General features: G+C 35.4%; 1 protein-coding gene across 3 annotated transcripts in view; it reads left to right on the top strand.

The window, feature by feature from the left end:
* LOC150105258 (uncharacterized) overlaps positions 1-16,113 on the top strand; it is a 560,407-nt gene that overhangs the window by 280,789 nt on the left and 263,505 nt on the right. For all 3 annotated transcript variants that reach the window (XM_090394016.1, XM_090394015.1, XM_090394017.1), the window contains exon 15: positions 7,440-7,616. In XM_090394016.1, coding sequence (XP_090250142.1) covers positions 7,440-7,616 — 177 coding nt within the window. The remainder of the gene's footprint in view (positions 1-7,439; positions 7,617-16,113) is intronic.

Raw genomic sequence — 16,113 nt, 5'->3', positions numbered from 1 at the left:
GCCAAACATTTGGACTGGTGAAGTCGTAGAAATTTTCAGACAACCATTTTTGACTTTTCCCAGAGGTGTGGCAAGGGGCCGAATCCTGCTGCCATACATACGGCCTACCATTGGCTACCCTTGTTATCCAGGGCTTGACTACAGTTAGCAACTCCACGAACAAAGCCCGAATTCCAATGCCAGGGTTCTTCAACACCTGTTCCTGCAGATTTGCAAGGAATTCTGCTGTACGAACGCAATCAGATCGTCTGCTAGGGATCTTTCTTCTTGCTACATCCTCGTAGTCACCATTGCAAGTCTCTAGTTCATGCCTGATTGTTTTTACTGTATTCAGGGAGCATTGGGCAGCAGTCGTAATATCCTTATTTTGATGGCGGGCACGAATCATCATGATACAAGTTATTCTCTTCCATGATTCAGGTGGGTTCCAGCTATCCATCCTTTCTGACATCTTGTATATGAATGAAGAAGGGTCCAAACTTTTAAATGAAGAGAAGTGTGTGTTAATACATGTAACTTACGGAAAAATATAATTAATTATAAATATGTCAAATTTATCCCGAACACCCTGTATATATGTATATATATATATATGTATATGTATGTATGTATTTTTTTGTCATAATGACAGACTGTTTTTGCCTAAACTTAGCAGGAGGAGGAGGATGCAATTTGCAAGATATAATATGCTGGCCTTGCATGTAGCCTCAGTTGCTTCAAACATAATTCCAAATAATCACAACCAGCCATCAGTTTGCTTGTAGGCAACTGGAATTTGATTGTAACTCCATAAGTATTTTCATTATTGCACTTTTGATTAGGATATGTTGATCTTCTCCAACCCAGTATTCTAGCTCATCCCAAGCATTTTTATGCAGATCAGCACTTCAGGAGTATCCTTTGGTCATAGCGGTAGCCCTGAGTACATTATCTAGCTGAAGAAGATACAGAAAAATTTGAAAACTAGAAAAGTGTAAAAATGAAAAATAGATAACAATTGTAATTCCCTATGATACTAATGTACAGATGTTTGTCAACTCACAGCACATTAGTAATATGAATGGAGAGAAAGTTTAGTCGAAAAACTTCTGAGCATGTAAAGTGAAGAAACCTGCAGATTGTGTTTAGCAAAGTATGTTATGCAACTATATAGGATGTGAGACTATTGCAGAAGATGACAGTGTAAGGAAAGAAGTATCCTTGAAGCACACCACTGGTTACCTTGAATCTTGCTAATTCACACCTCCCACATATGACTCTTTGATATTTCTCGCTCAGTCATCCTCTTCTCCATGCCTAACGGTTTATAATCCAATCCCATATTCTTCAATTTATGCAACAATCTTTCATTCTGTATTCTGTCAAAAACCTTAGCAAAATTCAAAAGTGTCATGGTCTATCTATTCCCCTTGTTTAGCTCAATGGTAACATTATTATAGGATGGGAATAATATAAGATGGGAATAGGATGGGATAGTTGCTAAAACATGACTTTCCCATAGTAATCTATGCTGTTCATTGGAAAGTAGAGATTCTATGTCAACCAGTTTCAGATTGCAAGCCATAACCATCTTTTCAAAAATCTTCACCACCACTTCCTGAAATACTGATTGGTCAATAGTTGGATACATCAGTTTTTGCACCATCCTTGTGCAATGGGGATTACCATACATTCTTTCTATTCTTGTGGAATCTTCTTTGTTCTTAGACTTAAAATTATTTAGCCTAGTAAAAGGAATAGCCAGTTCAGCTGAACACTCGTTTATCATCCGTGTTGATAAAACTGATAAAACCTACTGTTGATATCCCATCAGTTCCTATTGCAGAATTCATATTAAGTTTATGCAATAGCTCTAGTACTTCTTCCTCATATACATGAGTTTCTTCACACAGTGAAAATGTAGTGTTATAAACCTTTTTTATTTCTATTACGCATTTCTCAAACCCTGGTTTGACTTTATTTTCTGTATTTAAAATTTCGTGAATGGTCGACTGCCTTAACTATCAACTGCTGCCATTTATTTATAGCTACTGGATCCTATGTTCTCATGCTCTGTAGTCTAACAAATTTGTTTTACGACTGTACCAGTTAGACTATGTATTGAGTCCAAGATTATATGATTTTAAACTAAAGACAAAGCAGATATTGTTGGCATTCCCTGCTTATTTTAATTCTTTACCTTTAATTATCAGGCATAAGATAAAATTTAAGTGCTTATTAAATAAGCCATGAAATTTTATCTTATGCAGATTTGAAATTATCAGGATAGTGCTTTGACAGAATCAATCCAATATGTTTTCACAAACCATTTAATAAAATCAAAAAGGAATATTTACAGTTTGTTTCACATTAACGCACGCACGCGCACACACAGAGTTATTACAGTTCTTTGTTATTTTCAATTCTTACTAATCAACACTTAGTTCTAATTTCCTTCCCTAAAGCTAAATCACAATCTATAATATCCTGCCAGTCATATATACACAAACTGTGACAATAAAACATACCTTGAGTAAGCTTAATTCAATATCAATTTACATTATATTATCTTACTTAATTTACATTATGTTTATGTACCCATAAACAGACACACTTTTGTTTGGAATTATCACATATATAACTACTTACAATTCCCATTCAGCACTGCCTTTTACATGAATCTTTTGTTCACATGTAAGTGATCCTTCTTGTCTTTCTTTCCTTTTTCTGGCTCATTCTTGATTTCTTCTTTGTTCAAGTCATCGATTATTCCATACCCTATAGGACCCTTAACGTGGCAGCAAAGTGCAGCTCATTCCTTTTGCTTCCCGACATCAGACCTCGCACGGCGGCTGATCCAGATAAGAGAAGGTGAAAACCCTAAGTCCCTATCCCTTCTCGACGTTGTGCCTTATATACACTTGGACTTCCATTGTAAGCATGTGCGTGTTTCTTGATCTTTCCATATAGTGTCGTGTATTGACCTTCAGACATGATGACATCATATTTTACTCGTTTTTCGAAATTGCCATAGATCTAAATTCTTAGAATTCTTCACTATTCTTTGGATAAGTATATTCCTCTTAAAAAAAACAAAAAAAAAACATGTATAAGCATACATAAGTTACTTAGTTACATATCATGAGACTTTAGTTTAATATAAACAAAATAATTTGGTTTATATTAAACTCAAGTTTTACTCTAGATTGGTACTTGTTTCCATAATTTTCATGATGTATTCTGATCACCATGTAAGCATGAAGAAAAGAACATACCATGAGAGATTTTCATGCGGTCTTTCCGTGAAATCTTTCCGTGCCTACTGGCACATAATGCTGCAATGCTAGTTTTCCATCTGCCCCTGTCCCTCGCAGCTGCTTTTGCTTCTGCCCTACTTGCCCATCTTGCCTCCTTCATTTCGGATTCCATCGTTCTTCTCCAAGTTAATTTTGGACGACCTCTAGAGCGTCTTTCTTCTGGAGCCCAATTCAGTGCTACTTGGGGAATTCTGTTTATCCTCATGCGAAGAACATGTCCGGTTCATTTCCATCTTCTTAGGCAGATCTCTTCATCTATTGACTTGGAGAAGATTTTCTTTAAAAGTTCCTTGTTAGTAATTGTATTTGGCCAGAAGATTTTTAAAATTCTTCTTAAACACTTGTTTTGGAAAATGTCCGATTTATTACTTTGTGCAGTGGTATGTTTCCAAGTTTCAGAACCATATAGCAATATTACTTGCACAATAGATTTATAGACATTACTTTTCACTTTAACTGTAATATTTGATGCTTTCCATAATTTGTTTAACGACCTGAAACAATTTTGTGCTTTAGCAATTCTTTGTAAAACGTCTTCGTTATTGCCGCCTTTATTTATTACCGATCCAAGGTATGTAAAAGTATCAACATCTTCAATTGTTTCATTTTTTAACTTAATTTCTTTATTTGATTTTTCATTTATTCGCATGACCTTGGTTTTCTTCTTATTTATATGTAGACCTACAGTTTCTGTGCAGCAAGCAAAGACATCAGTTTTTAGCTGTAAGTCATTTAACTTGGAGGACAGGAGCACTATGTCATCAGCCAAATCAAGGTCTTCTAGTGTGGTTGTAAAGTCCCAATGTATTCCTCTCTTTTGATGATTAATTGAGTTTTTCATAATCCAATCAGTTAGTTAAAATTATAAATAATAGACCAGATAGCACACAACCCTGCCTAAAAAAAAAAAAAAAAAAAAAAAAAAAAAAAAAAAACCTCTGGGTATTCATACAGGGACTTGATGGCAGCTAATAGTTGGCCATCCACTCCATACTCCTGTACTACTTGCCAAAGCTTATCGCGAGGAACCTGGTCATATGCCTTCTCCAAGTCCACAAAACGTGTAGACATTCATGAAGATTTGGTCAGTTGTGCTTCTACCAGGACGAAAGCCACATTGCTCTTCCTAGAACTTTGACTCAACTTTGCTACTGCACCCTCTTTCCAAGCACCTAGTATATTCTTTCCCAGGCAGGCTGAGCAGAGAGAGAGAGAGATGCCACGATAGTTGCTTCAATCTCTCTGGTCTCCCTTCTTGAAGACTGGTATTATTATGCCTGTCTGCCATTGCTTTGGTGCTCTAAGATATCCAAGCAGCCTGATACACACGAGTCAGCCAAAGAACACCATCTCAATTTAAGGCTTTTAGCATTTCGGGCGGAATTTCATCATCACCAGCAGCCTTGCCTGATTTTATTGCTAAATGGATCTCTTCTGCTGTGAGACTAGTCATCGCCTCGATCTGCACCTCTTGAATGTCCAGAACTGCTGGGCCACTTGGGTTAAGAAGGCTCTCAAAGTATTCCTTCCATCTGTGGAGGATATCCTTCTTGGTTGTTAAAAGTGCACCATCAGAGGCCTTAATTGCCCTTGCTGTGCACGATTTCCTCCCTCGAAGGCGGCGGTGGCGGCGGATGGTCTGCCAGAATACTTTGTTTGCATTTGCATAGGATGAGTCTAATCTTTCTCCAAAGAATTCCCAAGCCTTCTGCTTTGCTGTCTTTAATGCCTCAGCAGCAGCTTTTTGTGCCTCAGCATACCAGAAATGCATCTCAGGTGACCTGACCCTAAGCCATGTTAGGTAGGCCTCTTTTTTTTTGCCCGGACAATTTTTTGGACTTCTTGGTTCCACCAAGGTGTCCTTTCCTCACTGCCCGTTGCCATGCCAACCCGCTTTCTGCCACAGCATGAGAGTGCATAGGCAGTGACAGCAGTTCTGAATAGCTCCCACTCCTCCTCAACATCTGCAGTATGCTTGGGAATCTCTTTGAACCTGGAGGAAATGTCATCTGCAAAATTCTTCCTCACAGCCTCATTTTCCAGTGCCTCCCATTTCATGCGGTATAGCTGCTTAGGCCTACCAGTGTTGATGGTAGTAGCATCTGGTTTCTGAAGACATAGAGTGCAGACAACAAGTTCTGCAGATCTGCCCCTCTCCTCACATGAACATCCAGCACTGAGGAAAATAATAATAAATTTAGTTTAATCCTTTATCCAAGTGTGAGCAAACAAAGTTTGTGTCTGAAAGTATCTTCAGGACTGGGGTAAGGTGGTACAACACAGGGCAACTCGTTGCAAAGGTGGAGCAAGATAACATCACTCCTATCTCAGTAACTTCCATAATGCAAAACACATCTCTTTGCGGATATGTATAATGTTATGCATTAAGGGAAGGGCCACTACCCAGACTAGTTTCGACCTTTATTGAAGTCTCTTCAGTGGGAGCCAGGCCCGAGTGGAGATACCAGGCAGAAGCATTAGCAAGGTCATCTCTACCTATAGGAGTTGCCTGGCGTTATACCACCTTACCCCAGTCCTGAAGATACTTTCAGGTGCAAACTTTGTTTGCTCACACTTGGATAAAGGATTAAACTAAATTTATTATAGTCTAACCAAGTTAAAAATAAACTTTCAACATCTTTCTCTAAATCCAGAGTAATTTAATAAAAAGATGGCACGCCATTTACCAACTCCCATTTTAAATTAGAGATGACCTTGCTAATGCTTCTGCCTGGTATCACCACTGGTGCCTGGCTCCCACTGAAGAGACCTCAATAAAGGTCGAAACTAGTCTGGGTAGTGGCCCTTCCCTTAATGCATAACATTATACATATCTGCAAGGAGATGTTTTGCATTATGGGAGATACTATACTGAGATAGGAGTGATTGTTAGCTTGCTCCACCTTTGCAACGAGTTGCCCGGTGTTGTACCACCTTACCCCAGTCCTGAAGATAATTTCAGGCGCAAACTTTGTTTGCTCACACTTGGATAAAGGATTAAACTAAATTTATTATATTATAGTCTTACCAAGTGAAAAATAAACTTTCAACTGAGGAAAATAGGTATATACAAATTCTCATTTTAAATAAATTTATCTCTTAAAGAGAAAAAGGGCCCACAAACTTAACATGGTTAAGGAATATAACATTACATAAGATTTTTTCTCTTCAAAATCATAAAAGCAGAATTTGATTCTGCTTATATTAAAAAATAAAATAAAATAAATAAATGAAAAATAAAGTTTGACAGCAGAGGATGGAGAAAAATGTAGGAAGAAGGAAAGAGGTGAATGCTAATCTTGATGCACTTGTTAAACAGAAATTGAGACTATTATTATTCATTATATTAGATCTATGAAGTCAGGTAGTGTTTTAAGATAACTTTAATAAAAATAAAACTTTGTTCCATGTTTTCCCCGTTACATGATGAAGATCTAGAGGAGTATATATATATTACATCAACAACACATACACACATGCTACAAAGCATTTATAATATTGTACCTCTATAAACTACAATATATCTGTTACCAATTAACTTGCATAGTTGACCTCTTATGGTGTGGGTAAAAAAGAGAAATTATTAATTACATCATTTCACTCAGACAATAATACTTGACGTCCTGTTATTAATTTTCATAATTAGTTCTGCCATTTTATATTAATACATAGACACCTTTTCTAGACACCTGTTTTATTTAAAATGAGAATTCGTACACTACTATTAAGAAAGAAACACTTAGCCATTCTTGTATTAGTCAGAATCAAAGTTATTCAATTGGATAAGAAATTGGCATTACTATAACTTTGCACTCCATATGCACTTCAGTAAATCACTTTTTGGCTTTCTCAATGAGACTTGTTTATCTAGTATATCAGGGATGTTGAAGCAGAAGCAAGATGTCTGCATCCTTTGCTGATCTTATCTTCTACCAAAATAACGTTTGCATGTTTTTTCAACTAAGATCCACCAAATGAATTTTGTAACTAATAACTGAATATTTAAGTTGTAGCACAAATTGAATATACAATTACTTAATTGCTAAGTATATTTAGTAATCAACCACATGATTTAGATATAATGCATCATTTTGTTAAACAGTTTGTCATTAAAATGGGAGTATTTTTAATTTCTAAAATTAGGAAGAATATTGGACCCAACATATGGAAATAAAAGAAAATAAAATACAGGAGATATCTAGTTTAAAAGAAAAAGAACTATTGTCAATGCATGAAACAGAAAATGTTCTGAAAAATGCAATCCATGAACTGGAAATTAAACAGGATGACCTCCTTGGAATAATAGAACACAAGGAAAATGTAAGTTGTATTTTTAAGTTTCATTGTCCACATTTATTTATTTATTATTATTATTTATTTATTTGTAAATCAGTTTAAAATTCAAAATAGTTCTCTAAATTACAGTTGAAAATAAAACAGATTACATATTTTTAGTGGTGTTTGGAACTCATTACTAGAGCAAGCTATAATTTTCATATGAATATTACATCATGCCTAAAATGTATTTATCATTTCTCTTAACTCTGATTTACTGTAGCAAACAAATTAATCCAAATACTAACATTTTAAAGAAAAATTTTAATTTTGCAATAAAATAATTACAAAAATTAAACTCCAAACTCACCTAATAATTTATATGTGCTGCTCTGATCATAATAAGTTTATTAATTCGATTAGGCATGGTCTCAGTGTAGAACACATTTTTCTTATTTCTTCATCTCAAAACCATCCTTTTATAATGGATTGTATTAAGTTATCTTTTGTATCACAATTTAATTTTTCAAATCTTTTTCACTATGGCCCACAAATTTTCTATTGGTTAATGTCAGGAGATTATCTGGCCACTAAAGCAATTGGATGTTGTGATTTTTGAGGAACCCTTTCACTTTTTTTTAAGTGTATCATGGAGCAAAATCCTGTTGGAAGATGAGTTCTTTGTCTTTCTGGATCTGTGGGACCACTCTTTTCTACAATATATTTATGTATTAGTTACTTTTCATCATACCGTTAACAGGCACAAGAGATCCTGGACCATTATGTGTAAAACATGGGTGTCAAACTCGTGGGCTGCATGCTGCAGCCCAGCCAAACGTTTGCCAATGAAAGTAATTACTAGCAAAATAAAGTTGTTGCATGCATTTCCTTTACATGCAGGCGAACCATTTCCCCCACTATTTCTACCAGCCGATTATGTACCTACTATCACGTGCCAGTGCTACGCCCACGTCTAGTCATCAGTCTTGTTTGAACTGACTTGTTTGATGTGCGTTACAGGAAATATTTCGCTTTCGGTGAACAAGAAAAATAAGTTTATTTACGTTACGCTTATTAATTTGTGCAGTTATTTAGTCTCTGGTAAGTTGATGTTCAAGAAAAAATATCAGTTTTTATTAAAATATTCAGCATGTCTCTATTGAAACCAAGTGATAGTAATAAACGAAAAATTGCTGACGAACATCGAAATTTCCAAGAAAAGTGGGAATTGGAGTATTTTTGCTGTGAAGTAAAAAATAAAATAATCTACTTAATAAGTTTTAAAAGAGGTATACTGTGAGTAGACATATCGATACAAAATTAATAATGGAAAAAACTCACGTACAAAGATTATTTAATACTATAATTTTCATCTGCGTGTCACCAGGCATCTTCAGTACATTAAGCTCAAATTAAACAATAACTGACAATTCCAAAAAGTGCCACCTAGGTAGCTGGTGTAAGATAACTAAAAAGGTCAATAACGTTCCTAATAAAAAATAAAATAAATAAATAAATAAAAAATAATAATAAAAAAAATCAATACAATAAAAAGTTAGGAAAGATTAGCTGATTTGTGAAGTACTATCTCCCATAACTTAAATAGATCCGACGGCTTACGTCTATCCACTTTATGGGAGATAGTACTTTACAAATCAGCTAATCTTTCTTAACTTTTTATTGTATTGATTTTATTTATTTATTTATTTATTTATTTTTTATAATTTTTTTTATTTTTTTATTTTTAGGAAAGTTATTGACCTTTTTAGTTATCTTACACCAACTACTTAGGTGGCACTTTTTGGAATTGTCAGTTATTGTTTAATTCGAGCTTAATGTACTGAAGATGCCTGTGACACGCAGGCGAAAATTATACTATTAAATAATCTTTGTACATGAGTTTTTTCCATTATTAATTTTGTATCAATCTGCTTAATATGTAATAATGTTATCAGTGTACCAAAGTTATACAACATTAATTGTCACTATGAACAACATAAATCAAAATATGATAATTACAAGGGATTAATGAGACAAGAAAAGTTGAAAGAGCTCAAGTCGGGACTGAAAAAACAACGGTTCATGTTTACTCAAGTATCACCAGAAAGTGAAGCAGCGGTGCATGCAAGCTACATCTTGTCGGAGTTGATAGCTAAACACTCGAAACCACCTTTTACTGAGGGTGATTTCATTAAGGAATGTCTAATTAAAGCTGCAGAAATTATTTGTCCTTAAAATATGAAGGCTTTTCAAACAATCTCTTTGTCTCGAAATACAGTTGCGGAAAGAATTACTGATTTGGCTGACAATTTAAGTGTTCAGATCAAAGCAAAATCATCTAGTTTCGAAGCTTTTTTTCCATTGCCTGTGACGAGAGTACGGACATTGGGGGCGTAGCTCAATTAGCTGTGTTTCTTCGTGCTTGCGACATGAATTTCAACATTTTGAGGAATTATTGGAACTAGTACCAATGCATAACACTAGTACAGGACAAGATATATTTAATTGTGTTTTTGAACTTCTGCAAAAATATTAACTTCTGTAGCTATAGATGGAGGTCTTTCTGTGACCGGAAAAAACAATGGTTTCGTGGCATTACTGCAAAAAAAACAAAGTGAAATTTATGACGGATCCAAGATTCATCATACGCATTGCATTGTACATCAAGAAGTATTATGCGCGAAAGTAATAAACATGGAAAATATGTTGACATCTATCAAAAAAATCATTAATTTCATAAAATCTTGAGACTTAAATCAGTGATAGTTCTTAGCTTTCTTAAGTGAATTAGACAGCGAATATTCCGGTTTGTCCTACTATACCGAGGTAGGTTGGCTATCCTGCTCCAAGATTCTTAAACAATTCTGGGACTTGAAAGAAGAAATATGTCAGTTCTTAATAACTAAAAATCAAGACACAAGCCTGTTTATTGACACAGTGTGGTTGCAAGATTTATTCTTCATGGTTGATGTAACAAAACATTTATATGATTTAAATTTAAAACTGCAAGAAAAAGATCAGATCATTACGAACATGTGTGACCAAGTTAAGGCATTCAAATGTAAACTAGTTCTTTGGGAAAAGCAGTTGAAAAATGAAGATTTAATGCACTTTCTGACATGCAACATGAACAAATCAAGTTTAAGTGAAACTGCATCGTATCAAAAATACTCAGAAAAATCGTAAGCCTTGAAACAAGGTTTGCAGATTTTAAATTTTTGGAAGACAAGTTTTCTTTGTTTTCTTCGATTTTTTCAATAAATATTGAAAAAGTACCTAATCAAATGCAAATGGAGGTAATTGAGATCCAGTGCGATTCAGATTTGAAGGCAAAATTCAGTGAAGTTGGCATGCCTGGATTTTACAAATATTTACCTGCCAGGTTTAAAAATACTCTAAAATTCGCATATGAAATTATATCCACGTTTGGAAGTACTTATTGGTGTGAGCAGTTATTTACAATTATGAAGGGAAATAAGTCTCCTGTCAGATCCAGAATTACTTACATTCACCTTGGATCAATTGAAAGTAATCACTGCGAACAAGATTTCCCTCGAAGTAGGAAAGATAGTAGCAGAGAAGAGATGCCAAGTGTCAGGGAGAAAACATTAATTTTATTGTTGTTCTTGTTCTTTTTTTATACTGTACTTTTCAAAATAAACCTGCGTTTTTATGAAAATTGAAGCTTTTGTTTTTTGCAGCCCACATAAACTTAAACCTCGTTTATTTGGCCCGTGTTAGCCTTTGAGTTTGACATGCTTGGTGTGAAACAACCCAAAAAAATATCTTTTTAGGTGGGTGTTTATGAGCCTGTTGGAGATGGGTGTGGGTGAAGTCTTCTCATCTGCTGATTTGTGAACATAGGGTTCTCACTCTCCTTGGACAAAGGAATGGCTATCATCTGAGAATATCTTCTTCCACTTCTCAACAGTCCAATCTTTGTACTTTGTACACTTTTGTCCACTGGAACCTCTTTTTCTTCATAGCCTTTGTCAACAGTTATTTCTTTTTTAGTCTGTGGGCCATTCTCATGGTCTCCAATAACTGTCATGGCTGAAACTTTAAACCCACTAGCTGTCTCTGTTTAAGACTATAGCAGACAATCTTAGATTCATTTTCTTTTCCTAACTAGTAAACGTTAATAAGTGTAGTTTTCCTTTTTTGTCCACACTATCCTTTTCTGTAAGGAGAAAAAGGTATCTGTCCACATAAACCTCTTTAAAATTGCACACATCCATGAGTCATGGATGAGTACTGAGAAAGAGTACATATTTTTGAACACTTTCTTGGAGATGTATTCATTTCATAGTTACAACAAATGAATAAAACACTACGAATATCAACTTGTTTACACTATTAAAAATGCACAACACAATTAACAAAACATTTACGAATTTAGCGACACAAAACACACGTGTTGAAATGATTATTTTACTTATTATTAATAAAATAACTGTGAATGAGTTCGAGGCGAGGTATGATATATACTATGTGAATGTCGAATAGTTGTTCTTGACAAGATGATAGGGCCTCCCTCGATGAGTGTCTATCGACTCCTTGGAGTTGCCTGTAATAATAATAATAATAAATAACACTTGACGTTTCGACCCCTGTATTGAGGTCATCATCAGAAAGATACATGTGTATAGGAAACCAAGCTAGATGCTCTTGCACTCTATAAAGGTAAATTAAATCTATGCTGTTAATTAATCTTTTTCTTAGCCTGACCTATAGTGATAAAAACCATTAAATAAAATAAATAAATAACAATAAAAAAATTAATAAATAAAATAAATAAAAAACTACAATAAACTGCTAAAGTCTTCCTATACTAAGATTTTTCTGGATTTGTACAGTTCGGATTGTTATACTACGATTTTCTTCTGGACTTGTACAGTTCAAATTGCTATTGAATGTAAAGAGAAAAAAAAAAAAAAAACACTTCACCAAGTCTTCTTGTATTGGGATTTTTCTTTGCTTTGTTCTGATTGTTATAAAGGTTGCAAATGGGTCCTCCACATTCTTGAAATGGTTAGGCCATCATTTTTGTTCAGATTTGAATTATGTTTGAGCATTTCACATGCTTCCTTAAATTTCCTCTCGAACCAGGTTTTGGTGCAGTGTAGGGACTTGGTTAATTTCCAATCAGTTCTTTGGTATGTTTGGAGTGCATGGTCAGAAAGGCTGGTTTTTCCAAAATGGAGGTTTAACATGTCGTTTGTGTTCGTCTTTCCTAATTGGGCTGGTTTACCCTATGTATGGTAGGTTACATGTGCATTGTGTTTTGTAAACCCCTGGGTGGGCTAGGTGTGGAAGAGGATCTTTGGAAGAACTGAGTAGGTGTGTTAATTTTGTCAGGGTTTTTAAGGTGGTTTTGATGTTGTATTTGTGTAGTGTTCTGTCTATTTTTTCGGAAATGTCTCTAACATAAGCTATGGCATTCTTCAAATCTGTTTTGTTTTTACTAGTATCTCTGTGGAGGATCTTGTGAATAGTTTTTTACTGTATCCATTTTTTGTAAATGTATGGTTGATGATATTGTATTCCTGGTTTAGAACTTGTTCGTTTGATGTTTGGAGTGCGTTTAAGGGTGCTTATGACCCCCTAGTTTTTGTGTTGGGCGGTGATAAGAATTTTTGTGTGTGTAGGTTTGCGGCAGACTTAGAAAGAGAGACAGCCAAAGGGAAGACGTGTGCCGAATGTGTCTAGGAACGGAAGAGAGTTGTTTTTTTCTATTTCAATGGTAAATTGGATACATTTGTGTTATTTGTTTAGGTTTCTAAGGAATCTATTTAGTGCTTCGTGGCATGTGGCCAAATGACAAAAATATCGTGGATGTATCTGAGCCAAATTTTTGGCTTAAGGCGTGCTGACTCTAGAGCTCATTGCTCAAAGTCTTCCATGTAAAAGTTAGCTGGGGGGGGGGGGGAGTAATGAGCCCATGGCTGTACCCTCTTTTTTAAGGTAAAAATTGTTTTGCCACACGAAATATCTGGAGCAGAGTACGTGGGCAAAGAGGGCCATGATGCCGTGTGGAAACATGTTCTGTAGGAGCAAGATTATTATCATTGATTGGGACATTGGTGAAAAGGGAAGTTATGTCAGAGCTGACTAATAAATCTTGGTCATTGAGTGCAATGTTTTTAATTTTGTTTATGAAATGTTGTGTATTTTTTATGTAGGAAGGCGACTGACTTACCAATTCCTTGAGTGTAGCTGTTAATTTTTTGGCTAAGTGGTAATTTGGGCTGTCGATTCCTTCAACAATCGGACGTAGTGGGGTGTTTGTTTTGTGTGTTGTTGGCAGGCCGTAAATTCTGGGCGAGTGGGCATAATGAGGTACTAGATTTTTAGTTGTTTCTTCTGGCCATGTGTTAACGGATTTAATTAATTCAGTTGTTTTCTTTTTGATGCGTTTCATGGGGTTGTAGTTTACTATTGGTAAGTGTTGTGGTCTGATATCAAATGCTTCACTTTTTCTATATAAGTTGTCAAATCTAAAACAACAGTGACATTCCCTTTATCTGCTTTTGTGATTATAATGTCCTGGTTATTTTTTAGGGATTTAAGGGCCAGTTTTTCCATTTTTTTTTAGGTTGCTGCTTAGTTTTTTGTTTGAATTTAGTATACAAGATGTTTCCATGTATATTTTGTCAGCTAGATTGGCAGGGAGGGATCTTAAACCTCTCTCGATATGATCAATGATATCAAGTTTGTTTACTGAACTCAATGCAATGTCGTAGGTTAGACCTTTCTCCAGCAGTGAGAGTTCACCTTGGGTGAGATTGTAGTTTGATTGGTTGATAACCAGACCATGGTCCTATGGTGGTGGTTGATTGCTTCTCACTTCGTTTGTGGGTGATTGGCTGCTCCTTGTGATGTCGGTTTGTGATTGGCTGCTCCTTTCATTATGGTGCCCTGATCGTCTTGTGCTTTCATGTTGTTGTTGTGCTTGAAACTTCATTATTAATTTTTCCTTGTTTTTGAGTAATAGGTGCTTGGCCGAGTCGTCTGTGATCCTATCTAAAATATCCCAAATTTCTGGATTAACGTAGCTGGATAGCTCTAATTTTAGTTGTAGAACTTTGGCTTGGGTAGATGCTAGGTTTTTTGGTGCCTCGTGGATCTGTTCCCTTAACAACACACTTTTTCCAACTGGGCATAGATACGAAGCGCTTTAGCTGATTTAAACTTCTTCTTTAGTTTAATGAAGTTGGGTATTAAGTTGCTGCTCTCTACATCGTTTCAAAAACACTAGTCGATTAGTTAACAAGGAACACACTTATCTTTAGCTTACCGTAGAGGCTGCACCCCTTATAGGTCAAATCTCCATGGATTATGATGTCTCTTTCTTTTAAGGTTACACGGTGATCGGCATTCATATTTACGAATTTAGGGACACAAAAGACACTTGTTGAAATGATTATTTTACTTATTATTAATAAAATAACACGATGTTTCGACCCCTGTATTGAGGTCATCATCAGAAAGATACATGTGTATAGGAAACCAAGCTAGATGCTCTTGCACTCTATAAAGGTAAATTAAATCTATGCTGTTAATTAATCTTTTTCTTAGCCTGACTGCTAGTAATAAAAACCTTCCTTAGCCACCTGAACAAACAACATAAACATATCCACTTCACCATTGAAATAGGAAAAAACAACTCTCTTCTGTTCCTAGACACTCATCACATGTCTTCCCTCAGGCTGTCTCTCCTTCTCAGTCTACTGTAAACCTACACACACAGGCCAGTACATACACAAAAATTCGTATCACCACCCAACACAAAAACTAGGGATCATAAGCACCCTTAAACAGAGAGCTCAAACTGTTTGTTCAAATGAACAAACTCTAAACCAGGAATACAAGATCATCAACCATACATTTATAAAAAAATGGATAGAGTAAAAAAAACTATACGCAAGATCCTCCACAGAGATACTAGTAAAAACAAAACAGATTTCAAGAATGCCATTGCCATACCTTATGTTAGAGGCATTTCCGAAAAAATAGACGGAACACTACACAAATACAACATCAAAACCACCTTAAAACCCCCGACAAAATTAACACACCTACTCGGTTCTTCCAAAGATCCTCTTCCACACCTAGCCCACCCAGGGGTTTACAAAACACAATGCACATGTAACCTACCATACATAGGGTAAACCAGCCCAATTAGGAAAGACGAACACAAACGACATGTTAAACCTCCATTTTGGAAAAACCAGCCTTTCTGACCACACACTCCAAACATACCAAAGAATTGATTGGAAATTTACCAAGTTCCTACACTGCACCAAAACCTGGTTCGAGAGGAAATTTAAGGAAGCATGTGAAATGCTCTAACATAATTCAAATCTGAACAAAAATGATGGCCTAACCATTTCAAGAATGTGGAGGACCCATTTGCAACCTTTATAACAATCAGAACAAGCCAAAGAAAAATCCCAATACAAGAAGACTTGGTGAAGTGTTTTTTTTTTTTTTTTTTTTTTTCTCTTTACGTTCAAATAGCAACTTGAACTTTACAAGTCCA

Source organism: Typopeltis vanoorti, chromosome 6 (genome assembly GCF_054136105.1).
Source record: "Typopeltis vanoorti isolate ZY-2024b chromosome 6, IOZ_Tvanoo_1.0, whole genome shotgun sequence".
Classification (NCBI taxonomy): domain Eukaryota; kingdom Metazoa; phylum Arthropoda; class Arachnida; order Uropygi; family Thelyphonidae; genus Typopeltis; species Typopeltis vanoorti.
The sequence above is the reverse complement of the archived record's forward strand: the minus strand, read 5'-3'. Positions and strand labels throughout refer to the sequence as shown.